Source organism: Aotus nancymaae, unplaced genomic scaffold, assembly GCF_030222135.1.
Source record: "Aotus nancymaae isolate 86718 unplaced genomic scaffold, 86718_ANA_hifiasm-v0.15.2.pri h1tg000108l, whole genome shotgun sequence".
Taxonomy (NCBI): domain Eukaryota; kingdom Metazoa; phylum Chordata; class Mammalia; order Primates; family Aotidae; genus Aotus; species Aotus nancymaae.
This window is the reverse complement of record NW_026988523.1, coordinates 32,490,846-32,511,371: the sequence shown is the minus strand read 5'-3', so window position 1 is coordinate 32,511,371 and position 20,526 is coordinate 32,490,846. Positions and strand designations below refer to the sequence as shown.

At 38.5% G+C, this 20,526-nt stretch overlaps 1 protein-coding gene across 1 annotated transcript; it reads left to right on the top strand.

The window, feature by feature from the left end:
* The first annotated feature begins 13,076 nt into the window (after window positions 1-13,076).
* On the top strand, window positions 13,077-13,505 carry LOC135272320 (small proline-rich protein 2A). Its single transcript, XM_064370813.1, has one exon. The coding sequence runs from the start codon at window positions 13,287-13,289 to the stop codon at window positions 13,503-13,505; it is 219 nt and encodes a 72-aa protein (XP_064226883.1). The 5' UTR covers window positions 13,077-13,286.
* The last annotated feature ends 7,021 nt before the right edge of the window (window positions 13,506-20,526 follow it).

The following is a 20,526-nucleotide window of genomic DNA, read 5'->3' as shown; positions in this document are numbered from 1 at the left end:
TATTTGTGAATGGATCTTTTGGTTCTCTTCAAATCTGCTTTATTAGCAATCTTATACAATCGTTTGGGCTTATTTCCATGTTCCTATGATTCACAGTAGGATCTCACAATTGAGGACATACCACAGATTATTTCTTTACCATTTTAAACCCCTTTTATTTTCCTTCATTAGCGTTTGATTGATTTGAGGAACATATTATTGAACTTCTCTCAATGTCAATCTCTTTAATGCAAAGTGAGCAAAATAACATTTACATCACAAACTAGTCTAAGGCATAAAATAGGATTACTATCTGATATTTGATTGGTACATTGCCTGACATATAATTAGGCATCATTTGATAGAGGTCTATTCACAGCAATATATCATCATTGTTTTCACCATCACCATCACCACCACCTCCATCATCATCACTCCCGGCCACAACACCTCTGTATATGTACCAACAAGAGCATGGCTTGAATGTAACTAATGTAGGAACTAACAAGACTCTCTAATGTTATCTGTATTGATTAGTAATATTTGTACACATTTACTGCATACGTGTAGTATTTTTTACATGAATAGACTGTGTTAATGATCAAGTCAGGATATTAGGAAATTTACAGCATTCATCTCCTGGAGTATTTATCTTTCCTCTTTGTTGGGAACGTTTTCATTCCTCTCTTCTAGCTATTTTGAAGTATACAACACATTTTTGTATATTGTAGTCACCTTACTCTGCTATCAAATATTAAAACCTTGTACTCTTATGGCACGATTGCTAACAGGGGTCCCCTTTCTGCAGGGAGTAAAAGGAATTGCTTTGCTGAGAGATCCTTTGTCCCAGAACTGAGGATTTTTTTCTTTGCAACACTGAAAATTTACATGTAACACTGGACAAGTTGTAAAACAGTTAAATAAAGTAATCCGATACAAAAAAATATTAAAACTTACTCTTTTTATGTATCTGTATGTTTTTACTTATTAACCAGTATTTCTTCATTCTCTATCCCCCTGAACACCCTTCCCTGCCTCTGGCATCTATCATTAACTCTCTACCTTTATAGATGAACTTTTGTAGTTCCCACATACGAGTGAAAACATGCAATATTTGTCTTTCTCTGCTTGATTTATTTACTTAGAATAATGACCTCTAGTTCCATCTGTGTTGCTGCCAATGACAAGGTTTTATTCTTTTTATTGCAATGGAATGGTATTTCATTGTGCATATATGCGTATTTTCTTTATGCATTTATTCATTAATGGACACTTAGGTTACACAGCTTTTCTATTGTGAATAGTACTGCAAGAACCTCAGGAGTTCAGGCATCCCTTTGACGTACTGATTTCTTTTCCTTTGAATAGATACATAGTAATTGGATCGCTGGATTGAATGGTAGTTTTTTAGTTTCTGGAGAAATCTTTGTACTGTCTTGCATAGCAGTTGTGCTAATTTACATTCCCACCAAGAGTATACAAGTCTTCTTTTTTCTTTGCATCTTCTCCAGCATAATCTTTTTAACTCTTAAGTTCAGGGGTCATGTGCAGGTTTGTTATATAGGTAAACTCGTGTCACGGGGTTTAATTATAGCGCCCATTAGTGATTTTTCCCGATCCTCTCCATTGCCTGTGGTGGGCGCCAGTGTCTGCTGTTCTCCTCGAGGTGTCCGTGTTTTCCTATCATTTAATTCACATTTATAAGTGAGAACATGTGGTATTTGAATTTCTGTTCCTGCATTAGTTTGCTAAGGATAATGGTCTCCAGCTTCATCTATGTACCTGTAAAGGACATGATCGCCTTCCTTTCTATGGCTGCATAGTATTCCATGGTGTATATGTACACGTGTACCATATTTTCTTTGTCTAGGCTATCATTGATGGGCACTGAGTTTGATTCCATGTCTTTGCTATTATGAATAGTGCTGCAATGAACATAACACATGCATGTGTCTTTGTAATATAGAATGGTTTATATTCCTTTGGGTATATGCCACGTAATGGGATTGCTGGTTGGAATGGTAGTTCTGCTTTAAGGTCTTTGAGCAATTGCCTTCTGAACTGGGTATTTTGTCTGTCATCTCTTGTGTTGTTTTATTGTGACTCTTAGCCTTCTTGGATTGGGTTTCAGAATACTCCTGCATCTTATTGATCTTCCTTCCTATCCATATTTTGAATCTAATTTCTACCATTTCATCCATCTCAGCCCAGTTCAGAACGCTTGCCGGGGAGGTCGTGTGATCCTTTGGAAGAAAGACGGCACTCTGGCGTTTTGAGTTTTCAGAGTTCTTGCATTGCTTCTTTCTTATCTTTGTGTCTTATGTTTTTTCAGTCTTTGAAGTTGGCAATGTTTGGATGGGTTTTATTTTTTTTAATCTCATTTGATAACCTTGAGCTTTTGATTGTGGTGTAAGGTCAATCCAGACAACTGACTTCATTTCTGAAAGATTTTAGGGTCCCAACACTCAGGTCCCAACTCCTGGCCTGCATGCTGTAACTCTGGGGGGACTGTATCAGGCTTGACTTTGTTCTTTGGCTCCCCCAGGTTAGGAATCCACTGTGCTTTGGAGGCTGATGTGCTCGCTGACCCCTAGCCACTGCACTGTGATGGGTGGTGTCAGCCGAAGTGTTTAGCAGGATGGTGCCAGCGGGGTCCATTATTGTTTTGTATGTGCCAGGAGCAGTGGCAGCATGGCAGGCTGCATACTCGTAGACTGGGGCAGGATTCTAGCAGGTGCTAGGGTATCTGCCTCTGTGAAGGCAATGTAGCTTGGGGCTGTAGGGGGTCCCTGCTGGTGACTGTGTGTGTGGTCACACTTGTATTATTGGTATTTGGGTGGGGTGCTAGTGGGTGCAGATCTGTGTGCTTTCTCTGTGTGCAGTGGGAAGTTGTTCTTTTTTGTGGTGCAGAAGTTTCCACTGTTTTCAGTGCCTAGTTTCACTCCCATGGTAGTGTTGGCACAAGGGTACATGCTGGCATGGGCAGTACACTGGCAGGGGTGGGGCTGGCTGGCTCCAAGACAGCAATGGCCATCACCAGGGAGAAGGGGGCTGACTGTACTCTCACTGCAGCAGTGGCAGAGAGGGATGCACACACTCACATGTACTGCTGCGGAGAGGAAAGCAAAACCCACTCATGCACACACATGCTGGCAAAGTGACATGGCGTGTTGCTCTGAACCCAGGGGAAGCTGCAGTGTGTGGAGCAAGCAGATGGGCTAGTGGGTGATTGTGGGCAGCTGTCCCATTGCGGTTCTCCACTTGTCAGCTGTGATCTGCCAGCACAGAGGCTATGATGTGGGTCCCAAGGGCACCAGTGTTTTCCCTGCAAGCAGGTACAGCCAGACTGACACCCCAAGAGAGGCCAGCTGACCAGGGAGTGCTCAGGTCAGACTGGCCCCATCTCAAGGGCAAGATTGCCCTGTAGAGTTCAGGTCCAGTGGTTCCCCGAGAGCTAAAGTCTTCGATGAGAGAAAGTTGAGCTTAGGGAGATGGCCATCCCTGGCCCGGCTCCACTGCAGATACTTCCCCACCAAACCCTTTGGGGTCCACGTCAGCTGGCGTGCTGCCCTGTCACTTCTCTAAGCAGCTCTCCCTTCCAACTGGAGTCTCCCTGGTGGTTGAGGAGGTCTCCTGCCTGGATTCCAGAGGCCCACGGCGAGAGTGGGTAGCTTCCTGCCAGTTCAACTCAGCGGTTCCCCTGAAGTCACTGGAGGCCAGGAACGAGTCCTGGTGTGTAGTGTCCCTGTGCAGGGTTCCTAACTTTCTCTCTTTTCAGCCTAGCTTCTGGGTCTTCCCTTTGTTCACTTTCAGTACCTTCCCTCTGAGTATCTGTTAGACGTGCACCTGGCATCTCAGTCCCTCAGTGGCAGCTGTTCCACCTGGCTGCGTCCTGTTGGCCATCTTGCCCCGAGCCACAGGAATTATCTGGTATGGTAAATGTTTCTGAGGCTTTTTCTGCATCAATATTCATGAGGAATATTGGTCTGTAGTTTTCATTCCTTGTAGTGTCTTTGCCTGGTTTTTCTATCAGTATAATGGCGGGCCTCATGGAACAAGAGAGGGAGTATTCTGTATTTTCCGTTTCCCTTTCTGAAAGATTTTGAGAAGGATTGGTATATACATCTTCAGTAAATCCTTCTGGTTCAACACTTTTTTTTTTCTTGTGAGATTTTAAATTAGTGACTCAGTTTCTTTACTTACTATATATCTATTCAGATTTTCTATTTCATCATGATTTGGTTTGGTAGATAGTATATATCTAAGAATTCGTTCATTTAAACTGGGTTATCTGATAAACTGACAGAATTGTTCATAGTTTCCTCTTCAAATTTTTTCATTTCTGTAAAATCAGTAGTAATGTCCCCACTTTCTTTTTGATTTTAGCTATTTGAGTGTTATATTGTATTTTTCTCTGGTTAATCTGTCTAAAGATTTGTCAATTTTATTTACTTTTTCAAAGAAGTAACAATTTTATTGATTTTTCTCTACTGTTTGTATTTTGTTAGTATCTCTAGGCTCATATTTGCTTTTTTGGGGCTTAGTGTATTTTATCTTTTGTAGCTTCCTAAGTTGTATTATGAGGTTATTGGTCTGAGAATTGTTTTTTTCATTAAAAATGTGTGTGGTTATGGCTATAAATTTCCCTGTTAGCACTGCTTTTGCTGCAACCCGTAAATTTTGGTATCGTGTGTTTTGTTGTCAGTAGTCTCAAGCAATTTCTAATTTTCTCTGTGATTTCTTTTTTGATCTGTTGGTTGTTTAAGAATTTGTTGTTCTCTGGGTGCAGTGGCTCATGCCTGTAATTCTAGCACTTTGGGAGGCTGAGACAGATGGATCACCTGAGGTCGGGAGTTTGAGACCAGGCTGATCAGCCTGGAGAAACCTAGTGTCTACAAAAAATACAAAATTAGCTGGGCATGGTGGCACATGCTGTAACCTAAGATATTCGGGAGGCTGAGGCAGGAGAATTGCTTGAACCCAGGAGTCAGAAGTTGTGGTGAGCTGAGATCATGCCTTTGCACTCCAGCCTGGGCAATAAAAGAGTGAAACTCCATCTCAAAACAACAAAAAAAGAATTTATTGTTTAATTTCCACAAATCTGTGAAATTTTCAGTTTTAATTAGATTACAGGTTTTTTTCTTTTTTTAAATTATACTTTAAATTCTGGGGTACACGTGCAGATTGTGCAGAATTGTTACGTAGGTATACACACGCCATGGTGGTTTGCTGCATCCATCCCCATGTGACCCACATTAGGTATTTCTCCTAATGTTATCCCTTCCTATTCCCCCCACCTCCTGCTATTTCTCCCCTAGCTCCCCACCCCGCAAGAGGCCTCAGTGTATGATGTTCCCCTCCCTGTGTCCGGGTGTTCTCATTGTTTAATACCTACTTATGAGTGAGAACATGCGGTGTTTGGTTTTTCTGTTCTTCTGTCAGTTTGCTGAGAATGATGGTTTCCAGCTTCATCCATGTCCCTGCAAAGGACATGAACTCATCCTATTTTATGGCTGCATAGTATTCCATGGTGTGTATGCACCACATTTCCTTTATCCAGTCTATCGTTGATGGGCATTTGGGTTGGTTCTAAGTCTTTGCTATTGTACAGTGCCACAATGAACATATGTCTGCATGTGTCTTTATGTTAGAATGTTTTATAATCCTTTGGGTATATACCTAGTAATGGGATTGCTGAGTCAAATGGAATTTCTATTTCTAGATCCATGAGGAATCGCCACACTGTCTTCCACAATGGTTGAACTAATTTACACTCCCAACAGTGTAAAAGCTTTCCGATTTCTCCACATCCTATCCAGCATCTGTTGTCTCTAGATTTTTTAATGATCGCCATTCTAACTGGCATGGGATGGTATTTCAATGTGGTTTTGATTTGCATTTCTCTAATGACCAGTGATGATGAGCATTTTTTCATATAGTTGTTGGCTGCATAATTGTCTTCCTTTGAAAAGTGTCTGTTCATATCCTTCATCCACTTTTTGATGGGTTTTTTGTTTTTTTCTTGTAAATTTGTTTTAGTTCTTTGTATATTCTGGATATTAGCCCTTTGTCAGATGGGTAGCTTGCAAAAATCTTTTTTCCCATTCTGTTGGTTGCTGGTTCACTCTAATGATTGTTTCTGTTGCTGTACAGAAGCTCTTAAGTTTAATTAGATCCCATTTGTATAAGTTTTCAGTTTTATTCTATTGTGATTGGGAAAGTACTTTGTATGATTTTAGTCTTTGAAAATATATTAACTTGTTTTCTAGCCTAATATGTGGTCTATCCTGGAGAGTGTTCTTCCATGTTCTCTTGAGAAAACTTTAAGGTGTATTCTGCTCCTTTTGGGTGGAGTGTTCTATATTTGTCTGTTTGGTCCAATTGGCTTATATATTTAAGTCCTCTATTTTTTTTAAATCCTGTTATTTTAGCCATTTTTGAGAGTGAAGTATTCGAGTTTTTAGCATTTATTATACACCTATCAATTTCTTCTTTTAATTTCTCTCACTTTATCTTTGTATATTTTGGAGTTCTGATGTTTAGTAAATGTATGTTTATAACTTCTATAATTTCCTGATGAATAAATCTCTTTAACAATATACATGTCCTTTGTAGTCTTTTATAACAGTTCTCAAAGTTAATTGTGTCTAATGTTAGTGTATCCACCTCTGGTCTTTCTGGATTTACTGTTTTCTGTATATTGTTTGTCTTTCAATACAGTCTGATTTCTGTTTATTTGATTTTTTGGTGGTAAAACTAATTTATTGCGTTTTATCTTTTGCGTGTACTCAAAAATATTTTTTTGTGGTTTCAATGGGGATTATACATACTATCCTAAAGTTATATTAATCTAATTTGAATTAACAACCATTTAACTCCAATCGCATTGAAAAGTTGACTTATACCCAGCCTGGCTGACATGGTGAAACCCTGTCTCTACTAAAAATACAAAAATTAGCTGGGTGTGGTGGCACGCGTCTGCCTGTAATTTCTGAGGCACGAGAATTACTTGAAACCAGGAAGCAGGGTTGCAGTGAGCCAAGATCATGCCACTGCATTCCAGCCTGCGTGATGGAGTGAGACTCTGTCTCAAAGAAAAAAAAAAAAAAGAGAGAGAGAGAAGTTGTACAATCCTATCTTCTTTTTATGTTTAGTTCACAAATTACATCTTTACACATTGCGTGTTCATTAACATGGATTTGCAATTATTTTGTATACATTTGCAATCTAAATCTTGTAGAAAACAAAAAATGGAGTTACAAGATAAAATTACAATAATGCTGTCTTTTATGTACCTGTGTACATTTATCAGAGATTTTTGTATTCTCATACAGTTTCAAGTTTCTCTCTAGCATTTTTTGACTGTCAGAGGCTCTCTTTATCACTTCTCATACAGAAAATCTAGGGGCAATGAACTGCCTTAAGCTTTGATTTCCAAGAATGTCATAATTTTGCCCTCATTTTTAAGGACAATTTTTCCAGCTGTAGAATTCTAGGTTGAAAGAATTCTAGGTTTTCTTTATTTTCAATATATCATCCCACTGCCTCCTGATCCTAAAGACTTTTGGTAAGAATTTGGTCAACTATTTGTTAAGGATCCCTTAGATATGATGATTCACTTCCCTCTTGCTGAGACTTTTGGTAAGAATTTGGTCAACTATTTGTTAAGGATCCCTTAGATATGATGATTCACTTCCCTCTTGCTGCTTTCAATAGTCTCTCTTTTGATAGTTTAATTATAATGTATTTCAGTGTGGGTGTCATTGAATTCATTTAACTGGGAGTTTGTTGTGCTTTTTGTATGTGTAATTTTACACTTTTCAGAATTTGTATAAATGGAACCATACAGGTTATAGTCTTTGAGACTGACTTTTTTTTTTAACTTATCAATTTGCATTTAAAATTCAGCCATGTCTTCATGAGTCTTGATAGGTCATTCCATGTTATCACTGCATAGTATTCCAGTGCTTGCTTGGATGTGATGCACCACAGTTTATCAATGTAATTATTAAAGGGCATCTTGGTAGATGACAGATCTTGGAGATTATGAATAAAGCTGCTATAATCATTTGAATGCAGCTTGAAATTTGTTAGATCAATTTTTGAATGTGCTTTTGCTGAATCATAGCATAAAATTATGTTTATCTCTTTAAGATTGTGAATTGGTTTTCACTTTTCTCATAACGTTTCTGGTTTATGTAACCTTTCTAATACTTCCAGTAGAATTCGGATCTCTTGTCTTATATGTTAGAGTTCAAACAGTTTTTTCCTCTCCAAATTTTTTCACAATTTTGTCTGTGTTTCTTTGTTTTCCTTTTTGACTTTTTTGGAGGGAGACCATAACTTATGCACATTCACTATCTTGAAAAGATTTTTACAAGGAGAAGTATCTGATTCATTCCATCATTTACCACTTATCCTTCTTAATCTCATTGACACTGAGCATACAGGAGTACTTTATATTACTAATAGCTCTTGAAATTATGCTCTTAAATACACTGATCTAATATATACAGAAAATAAAAGTAGAATATATAGGGTCTATTCACTTTGGGAAGGTTAGTGCTAATGAGCTAGTCAGTTTCTTATAAGGATTTATCCTAAAATTTAGGTTATTTCCCACCAGAAGGAATGTGATATTTAAATGAGCAGTTTTCAATTGTCCTACACAGCTAACCACACCAACAGCAAACTAAATTGGAGGTAACTTTATATATATTTTTCACATAGAATGCTAAATGTATATAAATACTATTTATTGTACACATGAACAAATTGACATATTGCTATTTATTGTATTTAGACTTATTTTCTTATATAAACTGAATTCAGAGGAAAGTCTTAGAGAGTCCAAACAACAAGGAACAATTGAAGTATCTGGTTTCTATCCTTTGCTGTAAATTTCTGCTTAGATTAACTCTCATTTTCATCACATAGGATAAGTGTCAAAATCACCCCATCTTACTGTTTCTGCACACTTCATTCAAATCATATATTTGCATTTGCTTTCTCCTAAAAACTGTGGCACACAGTTAAAATAAAGATAATATAAAAAGTCTTAAAGTTGAAGCAAATAACTTTCTGAACCATAAACGAACTCAATATTTTGCTTCTATCTCTTTTATTAACAACGTGTTACGTTAGTATTTTGAGTACTATCTGTAGCCTGTACTAAGTACCTTATATGCAGTCTCTGATTTAATTGTTTTCTCATGACAGTTTAGTGGCAGGTACTATATTATCACTATGTTCTAGTATCCTTACTGCCTGTCCTACTAATTATCCATTTCTTCCAATTTCATCATATTATGGCCAATTTATGCTTTCTATCCACCTGGCTCTTGGTTAGTGGAGAAACTCATTCCTGATTTCTTTTTACTATGGTATGATCTCCCAATTCTGGTGAATTGTTTCATAGATACATATGGCTGTGGGGTGTCTGTGGCTTCTGCGTGTATATGTCAATGCTATGAGGATGGGGATTATTGTTGGAGTTTTCTTCAAGACAGATTTTAGAAGGGATGTGATCAAATGTGGAGCCATAACAATAAAAAAAACTACTTACATCCAGCCCCACCTTTAGTGTCTGGCCAAAAATACTGAAAAGAAGGAAGACTGTTATCTCACTAATTAAGCAATAGACAGGCTTGTCTGTTGATGGCTTTTCAAAGTAGAATTTTAAGATTACTTACTCAATAAAGGTAACATTTGGAGAATATTTTGAAAAGTAAAACAAGAAAATAAACATCATCTCTAATTATACCAGTCAAATATAATCACATTTAATATGTTGTTTTATATATTGCCTAACATTAAATAAATATATGCTAATGAAAATATCATCATGGCTTACATAAGTTTTTAGTAGAATTTGAATGTTTTAAAATGATAAGTAATCTTCCAAAATATCCTTCTTAATTATCTTCAGAGTTCTCCCATATTCTACCTGATTCATCAAATTATGGAAAGACAATGGAGACTAAGCCTTCCATTCAGAGATGAAAGCAGAAGGCAGATATGTGTGGGGACTCACAGTTACCATTTCTTGGAACATAAAAAGAATATTTTACCATGATTCTTGTTTCTTAATTTTTAAAACATATTTAATTTTAAATCTTCATTTTCCAGCACTGCTTTGTTTAGTGGAAAGTGTCATAGTAAAATGTGAGATAACATGTTAAATCAAGTATTAGACCAAATAAAAGTTTTTGTTCTTTCCTGTCATTTTTAGGTACTCATAATTCATACTTAATGATCCCCTAGAAAATTAGGAAGTAGAAGTAATAGGAACGAACCTAATGCTATCAGACTCTTAAGGAATATAAAGCTAAGCTCTTTAGACATGAAGATAGATGATAGATAAATAAGGCTCCTGGTGGGTGTGTGTGTGTGCGTGTGTGTGAAATATGCTGGGCTCCCTGTCTGAGGGCCTGGATGCCTTAACTTGGGGAAACTGTGCCTGTTAGCTGCCTCTCTTCATGTGGTGGCTGTTCTTCATGTAGCTCATCTGTGTGGAACTGTGAGTTTCAAGTTCACCACCTCAACTCGTAAAGTGACCCTGGTTGAGATCCTGGGTGCACTAGGGCTGCTGCCACTCTGGTGCCTGCACTGCCGTGATAAGCAGCATGTTTGAGTGGGGTGTCCTCAGAAGGGGAGTCTCAGGGTGTGACCCAATTGTATTATGTCACACAGTGATCTCATTTGGCAGCAAATTCTTCAATTTTGCATGGCAGACATCAGACATTTCTCTATGGATTTATGTTTTAGATGTGATGTGAGGCTCTCGGGTGGTAGTAGGGGACCTATTGCATAAGGGACCTTTACTTGGCCCAGTGAAATGCTTGCCACGTACAATAGTCTATAGGAAGCATTTTGTGAGAACATCATTTGTAAACACCTGGCTTCATGGTGCTGACATAATGGCTCTATTTTTGTAATGTTCTGGCTGGTGATGATCTTGGCCAAGCCCTTCCTTACTGACAGGATCAACAGCTGTTCTGGGAACCTAACCTGCTTAACTGAGGGATGTGATGCTGGGTGGATTCAGCACGCCTGCCTTTTCTGGAGCACAGCTGTTGACTTCTCCAGTGATTCTGAGTCTTTCCTCGTCCTCATTCTCCTCTCTTCTTATTCACTTATAAAACCACTTTTCTTGGAAAGCTTCCTGATTAATGGTCCAGATAAGGAAGCTCCAGTAACATCACTTTAAAGGTTAAATATACAATATTTAGAAAGCCTCACTGATTGCAGGAAGAGTTTAAGAAACACGTGAAAGAACAATTTTGAAAATTTGTTTCTAAATGCACTAAATGCATTGACAACATATGTGTTGAGTGAACAGTATGTACCAAAATAGACAGGTGAGAGGTATACATTGGGGTGTGAGTTGATAATCTAGCAATTTGTGGGACTGGAAGGTTTATGGAAAAGACAAAAGAAGAACATGCAAACAAATTAAAAAGCACTGAGAAACATCTAAAACCTGTTTGGAAATAGAAATAATACATATTAGACTACCCTTCATTTGTATTTTCCCCCTGATTTCAGACTTCAAGCGCTCCGACTTTCCTCACTCTGCAAACCTACTTCTAACTATTTACATATGATAATGTGAGTCTATGCATCTTGTTCTCTATAGGATTTTCACAGGGAACCATATAGACATGGTTCCATGCATAGATTTTGAGTGAATGCTTGTAACTTCAGTTTCCTTCTCTCCACTACCTTTTATAAATAAAAAGGCTGTAGTTCACATCTTTGATGGCAGCAAGTAGCAAATGTGCTGGGGAGACTAGATCTCACTCTGGAATCTGTCCTGGGATGCAAGTGCCTCCCAGGAGGCACTTGTGGTGTAGAAGACAGCTTCAAAGAGGAAAGGAATATAGGTAAAAATCTGGGTTTTTATGACAGAAAGGTGGTAAATTTCTGTCTTGAACAGGGTCAGCGGATAGCACATGTGATCAGCTTGCAAACCCAGAGGTAAGCATTTTTCTCCCCTGTGTGTAATCCCAGGGAGTTGATGTGACCTGCCTGTCATTATGGAACTTAGCAAAGAAAATGCCAGGCCCAGTTCAGGCCTTTGTTAGGTCTCTCCTTCCTTCTAGCACATTGGCCAATTGTACAAGGAAAGTAGACGCAGAATTGGGTTCACGTACAGCAATACGGCATTCAGCTAAAGTGGATCAGGGTGGGAAGTTTTAGGATTCAGGGGAGTTAAGATAGGAAGGGATAACTGCTCCTAATCAAGAGCGCCCTTGACAAGCAGTTAGAGAATCCCCCAATTTTCTCTCTAACGTAAGTCACTGAAACTGAGAGCTAAGGCAGGTCCTCTGTGAGTCAGGAGCACTTAACTCAGTGGGGAGATCCCAGAACAGGATATTTCCCAGTTTGAGAATCCCTGTCATGCCAGCTAAGGATACATTTGCATTTTAGTTGGGACATTGCTGGACCAGCCCAGTTTTAGGCAGTTCCACTTCCCAGTGGGTGGGGTAGCAGGCCCTATAAAGATATTCCCTGCTGTGAGACTCCTAAACTCCTGGTACCCGAGCATCGATCTGCTTTGGAGAACCTAGTGAGTCTGCTTCCTTGAGTTCCTCTGTTCTTTGTGCCCTGAAATGTTGAATTTAATCGGTTATCAGCAAGTTTGGTTGATCCAATTCTGTGACCATGGGTTTGATGCTACTTAGTAGATGGAAATTTAGAATTAGAGTACAATGATATGCTATTTTAGCTTGTTTCTTGTATACACTTAGGTGTCTATAAGGACAGAGAAATGAATAGGAAAGCTTTGATTTGGAGAAGAAGAAAGAACAAAGTATTTTTTTCCTCATGTTTTCTTGGTGTTCTTTTCAAATGTTTGTGACTTAATAGGCGGAAGAGCCTGCAATCCATCCCAAACAGCCCTTTGTTCTGTGCTCAAGTCAACCCACTGGAACTTTACAACAGATAATGGTGGTAGAAACGGCGTGTGAGATTGCCCATGGTATCTGAACGTGTCACTGCCTTTCCTGAAGGTGTAATTTTCACAGAGATAACATGCTTGGTTCATTACTGCAGAGATACTTTCTTTGGAAAAATTGTATGAGAAAACACAGGATTTCCCAGGGCCAATGAAGCAATTAATTTGCTAAAGTGGAAGAGAGAAATGAGGGAGTCATTAAAAGGCAGATAAGACTTTAAATAAATTTTTGGAGACTGGAGAAATAATATCCCATGGTGTTACATAAGCTTTGGCTTCTCTCTCTATAGGAACCCCTTCCTGTGAACACTGTCATATCATTTCTTTCAGATTCTGAGACTCCAGCAGGATGTCTTACCAACAGCAGCAGTGTAAGCAGCCCTGCCAGCCACCTCCTATGTGCCCCATGCCAAAGTGCCCAGAGCCATGTCCACCCCCGAAGTGCCCTGAGCCCTGCCCACCACCAAAGTGTCCAGAGCCCTGCCCACCTCAGCAGTGCCAGCAGAAAAGTCCTCCTGTGCCACCTTCTCCCCCCTGCCAGCAGAAGTATCCACCCAAGAGCAAGTAACAGCTTCGGGATTCATCAGGATCATGAAATGATGAGGATAATTGGCTCATCTTGTTCCACAGCTTCACCTGCATCTTCTTATCAAAGCCTACCGTGCTTACACAGGGAGCTTCTTTCCCCTTTGCCTGTGATCTGCCTGTGATGATCCCTGACAGCAAAATGTTTCCTTTTTGAGGCTGCCATACTGCCACTGTCCAGGTGGAGCTGAGAAAAGGAAGTCCTCAGCTGTGCCAGCTCTCACAGCTTTGGAAGAAAGAGCAGCAGCTCTCTCCCTGGGAACCATCAGAGAATTCTGTTGATGTTTTCTGTGTCTGTCTGTCACCTGGGCATGAGCTTCTCCCACCTGTGCAATTGTCACTTTTCTTTCACTCCCTGAATAAATCATCTTTGCATATATATTTGTGAATGAATCTTTTGCTTCATTTTGAATCTGCTTTATTAGCAATATTATACAATTATTTGGATTTCTTTCCATCTTTCTTTCATCCATAGGCAGGATCTCACAATTATTGTTATCTGAATTTTGGGCCATATCAACGATTATTTTCATATCATTTTAAACCCCTTTATTTTTCCTTAATTAGTTTTTGATTGATTTGAGGAACAATTCAATCAGAATTTTAATCTCTTTATTGCAAACTGTGGAAAATAATATTTATATCACAAATTTATCTTAGGCATAAAATGGAATTAGTATCAGGAATTCAGCTGACACATCATTACTACTCATTTTATAGTAGTCTATTAGCAGCAGTACAGCATCAGAGAAATTCAAATCAAAACTACAATGAGCAAAGGAGAAAATGGGCAGTTGTTTCGTGTGCATTGAGTTTTACTTTTGCAAGATAAAAATGTTCTAGAGATACATCGCATAATAATATCAGTGTACTTAACATGTCTAAACTAAAAAAATTGTTTTATTTGTGCATAGAAATACAATTGATTTTTGCATATTGATCTTGTATCCTGTAATCTCGCTGAATTTGTCTCTAAGTTCTAAGTGTGTGTGTTTGTGTGTGTGTGTGTGTGTGTGTGTAAGAATTTCTTAGGTCAGCTCTCTGTATCTGTGGGTTCTGCATCTGTGCTGCTTTTTTTATGTTTGTTGGCTGTATAAATGTCTTCTTTTGGCAACTGTCTGTTGATGTCCTTTGCCCACTTTTAATGGAGTTGTTTGTTTTTTCTTGTAAATTTCTTTAAGTTTCTTGCAGATTCTGGCTATTAGATCTTTGTCAGATAGATAGACAGCAAAAATTTTCTCCCATTCTTTAGGTTGTCTGTTCACTCTAATGAGTTTCTTTTGCTGTGCAGAAGCTCCTTAGTTTAATTAGATCTAATTTGTCCATTTTTTCTTTTGTTGCAATTGCTTTTGATGTTTTTGTCATGAAATCTTTGCTGAAGACTATATCCTGAATGGTATTGCCTAGATTTCCTTCTAGGGTTTTTTTTTCCCCCATAGTTTTGGGCTTTACATTTACAGTTTTTACAATAGAACCAAAAACAATAAAACATTTAGAAATAAAATTAACAAGAGAACAATGATATCAGCAAGATGGATGACTAGAGATGCCCAGTTCTCCCACCACCCTCACAAAAACAAACCAAAACAACAAATAACCAACTACATTTGGATTACAGTGTCTAAAGGAGAGCACTGGGATAAAGCACAGAAGTGGTGAAACCCATGCGGAGCACAGAAATGTAGGACATCCAACAGACTAAATCAAGCAGATGAAGGAATTTCAGAACTTGAAGGTAAGTTTTTTGAAAGCATCATTTTAATTTTTTTCCAGTTAAAGGAAAAAAATTAGAAAAGAGTGAAGAAAGTCTATGGGACTTATGGGACACCATTAAGTGAACAAATATTCACATTATAAAAATTCCAGGGGATGAAGAGATAGTGAATGGCACAAAACGCTTATTTAGCAAAACAATAGCTGAAAACTTCCCAAGTCTTGAGAGATATATGGACATCAGACCCAGGAATTTCAAGATTCCCCAACTGATTCAAACCAGAGCTGTCCTCTCCAAATCATATAATAACCAAACTGCAAAAGTCAAAGACACAGAGAGAATCCTAAAAGCAAGAAGAGAAAAGCATCAAGTCACATATAAGGAAATCCCCATAATTTGACTATTAGCAGATTTTTCACCAAAAACCATGCAGGCCAGGAGAGACCGAAATGATATAGTCAAAGTGCTAAAAGAGGGAGGCTTCAAGGTGGCTAACTTAAGGTATATTATACTTACTTCCATTACTAAGAATAACCAAAATAGAGAGTAGATAATGATACTTCAAATAGATGATCCAGAGCAGACACTGGAATTCAGCAGGAAAATGATAAGAAATACTAAAACAAAGAAAGGAAGAAGAAAGAAATTAGGCAGCCTGCTTGCCGATGATAGGCTGGGAGCCAAGAGAGACTCCCCAGTATGGGAAAAGAGTAAATGAGAATCGATATTGTGAAAATGGCCATACTGCCCGAAGTAATTTACAGATTCAACGCTATCCCCATCAAGCTACCAATGACCTTCTTCACAGAACTGGAAAAAACCACCTTAAACTTCATATGGAACCAAAAGAGAGCCCGCATAGCCAAGCCAATTCTAAGCAAAAGGAACAAAGCTGGAGGCATCACACCATCGGACTTCAAACTATACTACAAGTCTACGGTAATCAAAACAGCATGGCACTGTTACCGAAACAGAGATATAAACCAATGGAACAGAACAGAGGCCTCGGAGGCAACACCATACATCTACAACCATCTGATCTTTGACAAACCTGACAAAAGCAATGGGGAAAGGATTCCCTGTTTAATAAATGGTGTTGGGAAAACTGGCTAGCCATGTGCAGAAAGCAGAAACTGGACCCCTTCCTGACACCTTACACTAAAATTAACTCCAGATGGATTAAAGACTTAAACATAAGACCTAACAGCATAAAAACCCAGAAGAATATCTAGGCAAAACCATTCAGGACATAGGCATAGGCAAGGACTTCATGACCAAAACACCAAAAGCATTGGCAACAAAAGCCAAAATAGACAAATGGGACCTAATCAAACTCCACAGCTTCTGCACAGCAAAAGAAACAGTCATTAGAGTGAATTGGCAACCAATAGAATGGGAAAAAATTTTTGCAATCTACCCATCTGACAAAGGGCTGATATCCAGAATCTACAAAGAACTAAAACAGATTTACAAGAAAAAACAAACAAGTCCATTCAAAAGTGGGCAAAGGATATGAACAGACACTTTACAAAAGAAGACATACATGAGGCCAACAAACATATGAAAAAATGCTCATCGTCACTGGTCATTAGAGAAATGCAAATCAGAACTACACTGAGATACCATCTCACGCCAGTTAGAATGGCGATCATTAAAAAATCTGGAGACAACAGATGCTAGAGAGGATGTGGAGAAATAGGAACACTTTTACACTGTTGGTGGGAGTGTAAATTAGTTCAACCGTTGTGGAAGACAGTGTGGTGATTCCTCAAGGACCTAGAAATAGAAATTCCATTTGACCCAGCAATCCCATTACTGGGTATATATACAAATGATTATAAATCATTCTACTATAAGGACACATGCACACGAATGTTCATTGCAGCACTGTTTACAATAGCAAAGACTTGGAACCAACCCAAATGTCCATCAATGATAGACTGGACAGGGAATATGTGGCACATATACACCATGGAATACTACACAGCCATAAAAGACGATGAGTTTGTGACCTTTGTAGGGACTTGGATGAATCTGGAAACCATCATTCTTAGCAAACTGACACAAGAATAGAAAACCAAGCAGCACAGGTTCTCACTCATAGGTGGGTGTTGAACAATGATAACATGTGGACTCAGGGAGAGGAGCATCACACACTGGGGGCAGTTGGAGGGGCAGCCAGGGAAGGGAGAGAGGGGGTGGGGAGGGTGGGGAGGGTTAACATGGGGAGAAATGCCAGATATAGTATGCACTTAAAGTAAAACAAAAATAAAAATAAAAAATAAATAAATGAATAAAATAAAATATTATGCTAAGTTAAAGAAGTCAAATACAAAGGACCACATATTGTTTAATGCTATTTATATGAAATGTCAAGAATAGGCAAATTTCTAGAAACGGAATGTAGAGTAGTGGTTTCTAGGGGTCTAGGGGCAGGGGAATGAGGATTAACAACTCATCAGTATGGAGTTATTTGGAGGAGTGATTAAAGGGTTCTGAAATTAGATAGTGTTGATAATTGCATGAACTGTGAATGTATGAAGGACTATTGAATATACACTTCAAAAGGGTGAATTTTGTAGTATGTAAATTCTGTGTCAATAAAGGTATTTTAAAAACAAAGAAAATGGGCTCTTTTGTAAACATAAATGCAAGAGAATAGAAGGAAACCAAAAATCTGAAGAGATAAAATCCAGAGTGATTTTGAGAGACAAAAGTCCATCAAAACCCAGGTTTGCAGGTAAGATTAGATTAAGTTTTGATGTCATCCCACCTGAGTTTATTTTTCCAAATAATGTCAAAGGAGCCACGGTAAAGGAAGAAGACATGGAAAAAGGAAGTACAAGAATTTCATCTGTGAAAGAAATGTGAGTATAGTTACTAGCATATAGAACTGGCTAGAAGCAAACAGATTAGAAATCCACTAAATTTTTGAGGAATCATGTTTCCAAAGTAACCACAAGCAGGATCTGAAAATAAAATGAAATGAAGCAAAACAGCTTTTCAAGAGCCTTAAAGGACACTTGGTTAGAAAGTGAACTGCATTCTTCCAGTCCATGAACATGAAATTTTTTCATTTGTTTGTGTTATCTATGATTTCTTTCAGCAGTGTTTTACAGTTCTCCCTGTAGAGATGTTTTATATTCTTCCTTTCACCTCCTTGATTATATGTATTCCTAGTTATTTTTGTGTGTGTGTGTGTGGCCATTGTAAATGGGATTCTGTTTTTGATTTGACTCTCAGCTTGAACATCACTGATGTATACAAATGTTACTGATTTTGTACATTGTTAAATGGCCATACTGCCCAAAGCAATCAACAGATTCAACATCATTCCTTTCAAACTATGAATGCTATTTTTCACAGAATTAGAAACACCTATTCTAAAATTCATATGAAACCAAAAGAGAATTCAAATAGCTAAAGCAATCCTAAACAAAAAGAACAAGGAATCACATTACTTGCTTTTAAGCTATTCTATAAAGCTATAGTAACCAAAACAGGATGGTACTGTTACAAAAACAGACACAGAGATGAATGAAACAGAATAGAGAACCCAGAAATAAAGCTGCACACCTACAGCCATCTAATTGTTGACAACATCAACAAAAATGAGCAATGGGGAAATAACTCTCTATTAAATAAACGGTGCTGGGATAACTGGCTAGCCATGTGCAGAAGAATGAAACTGAACCTCTATCTTTCACCATCTGAAAAATTAACTCAAGATGGATTAAAGATTTAAATGTAAGTCCTCAAAATATAAGAATCCTAGAAAAAACCTAGGAAACACCATTCTAGACACTGGTCTTGGGAAAGAGTTTATGACCAATTTCTTTTCTTTTCTTTTCTTTTCTTTTTTTTGAGACGGAGTTTTGCTCTTGTTACCCAGGCTGGAGTGCAATGGCGCGATCTCGGCTCACCGCAACCTCCGCCTCCTGGGTTCAGACAATTCTCCTGCCTCAGCCTCCTGAGTAGCTGGGATTACAGGCACACGCCACCATGCCCAGCTAATTTTTTGTATTTTTAGTAGAGACGGGGTTTCATCATGTTGACCGGGATGATCTTGATCTTTTGACCTCGTGATCCACCCTCCTTGGCCTCCCAAAGTGCTGGGATTATAGGCGTGAGCCACCGCGCCCAATTTCTTAACAATTGTAACAAAACTAAAAATTGACAAGTAGGACCCAGGTAAATGAAACAGCCTCTTCACAGCAAAAGAACCTATCAACAGAGCAAACAGACAACCTGCTAAGTGGGAGAAGATATCTGTAAATCATCTGACAAAGGGCCAGGTGTGGTGGCTCACCTCTGTAATCCAAGCACTTTGGGAAGCCAAGGCAGGCAGATCATGAAGTCAGGAGTTCAAGACCAGCCTGGCCAAGATGGTGAAACCCTCTCTCTACCAAAAATACAAAAATTACCCTGGTGTGGTTGTGGGCATCTTTAATCCCAGCTATTCGGGAGGCTGAGGCAGAGAATTGCTTGAACCCAGGAGGTGGAACCTGGGAGGCAGAGGTTGCAGTGAGCCAATGGGAGGTCAAATCACACCACTGCACTCTCAAAAAAAAAAAAATCATCTGACAAAGGTCTAATATCCTGAGGATATTATCCATAAGGAACTCAAACAACACTACAAGTGAAAACCGAATAATCACATTAAGAAGTGGGCAAAAAACATGAACAGACACTTCTCAAAAGAAGATACAGAAGTGACCAAAAAACATGAAATAATGTTCAACATCACTAATCACCACAGAAATGTAAATCAGGACCACAATGAGATACCATCTCACACCAGTTAGAATGGCTATTATTTAAATAGTAAAAAAACAACAGTTGCTAGCAAGACTGTGGAGAAGAGAGAAATTTTATACACTATTGATGAGAATGTAAATTAGTTCAGCCACTGTGGAAAGCAGTTTGGAGATTTTTCAAGGAACTTAAAATGGAGGTACCATTTCACCCAGCAATCTCATTACAGGGTATATATACAAAAGAATATAGATTATTCTAACAAAAAGACACATCCACTTGTATGTTTATTGCTGTACTATTTACAATAGCAAAGTCATGGAATCAACCTAGGTGCCCATCAACAGTGAATTGGATAAAGAAAATGTGGTACATATACACCGTGGAATGTTCCACAGCCATAAAAAAGAATGAAATCATGTTCTTTGCAGTAATGTGGATGGAGTTGGAGGCCACTATCCTAAGCAAATTAATGTGAGAACAGAAAGCTACATATCACACGCTCTCACTTGCAAATGAGAGCTGAACATTGGAT

Excerpts from the sequence above, each read along its gene's own strand:
- LOC135272320 (XM_064370813.1), top strand. The coding sequence starts at position 13,287 with ATGTCTTACCAACAGCAGCAGTGTAAGCAGCCCTGCCAGCCACCTCCT.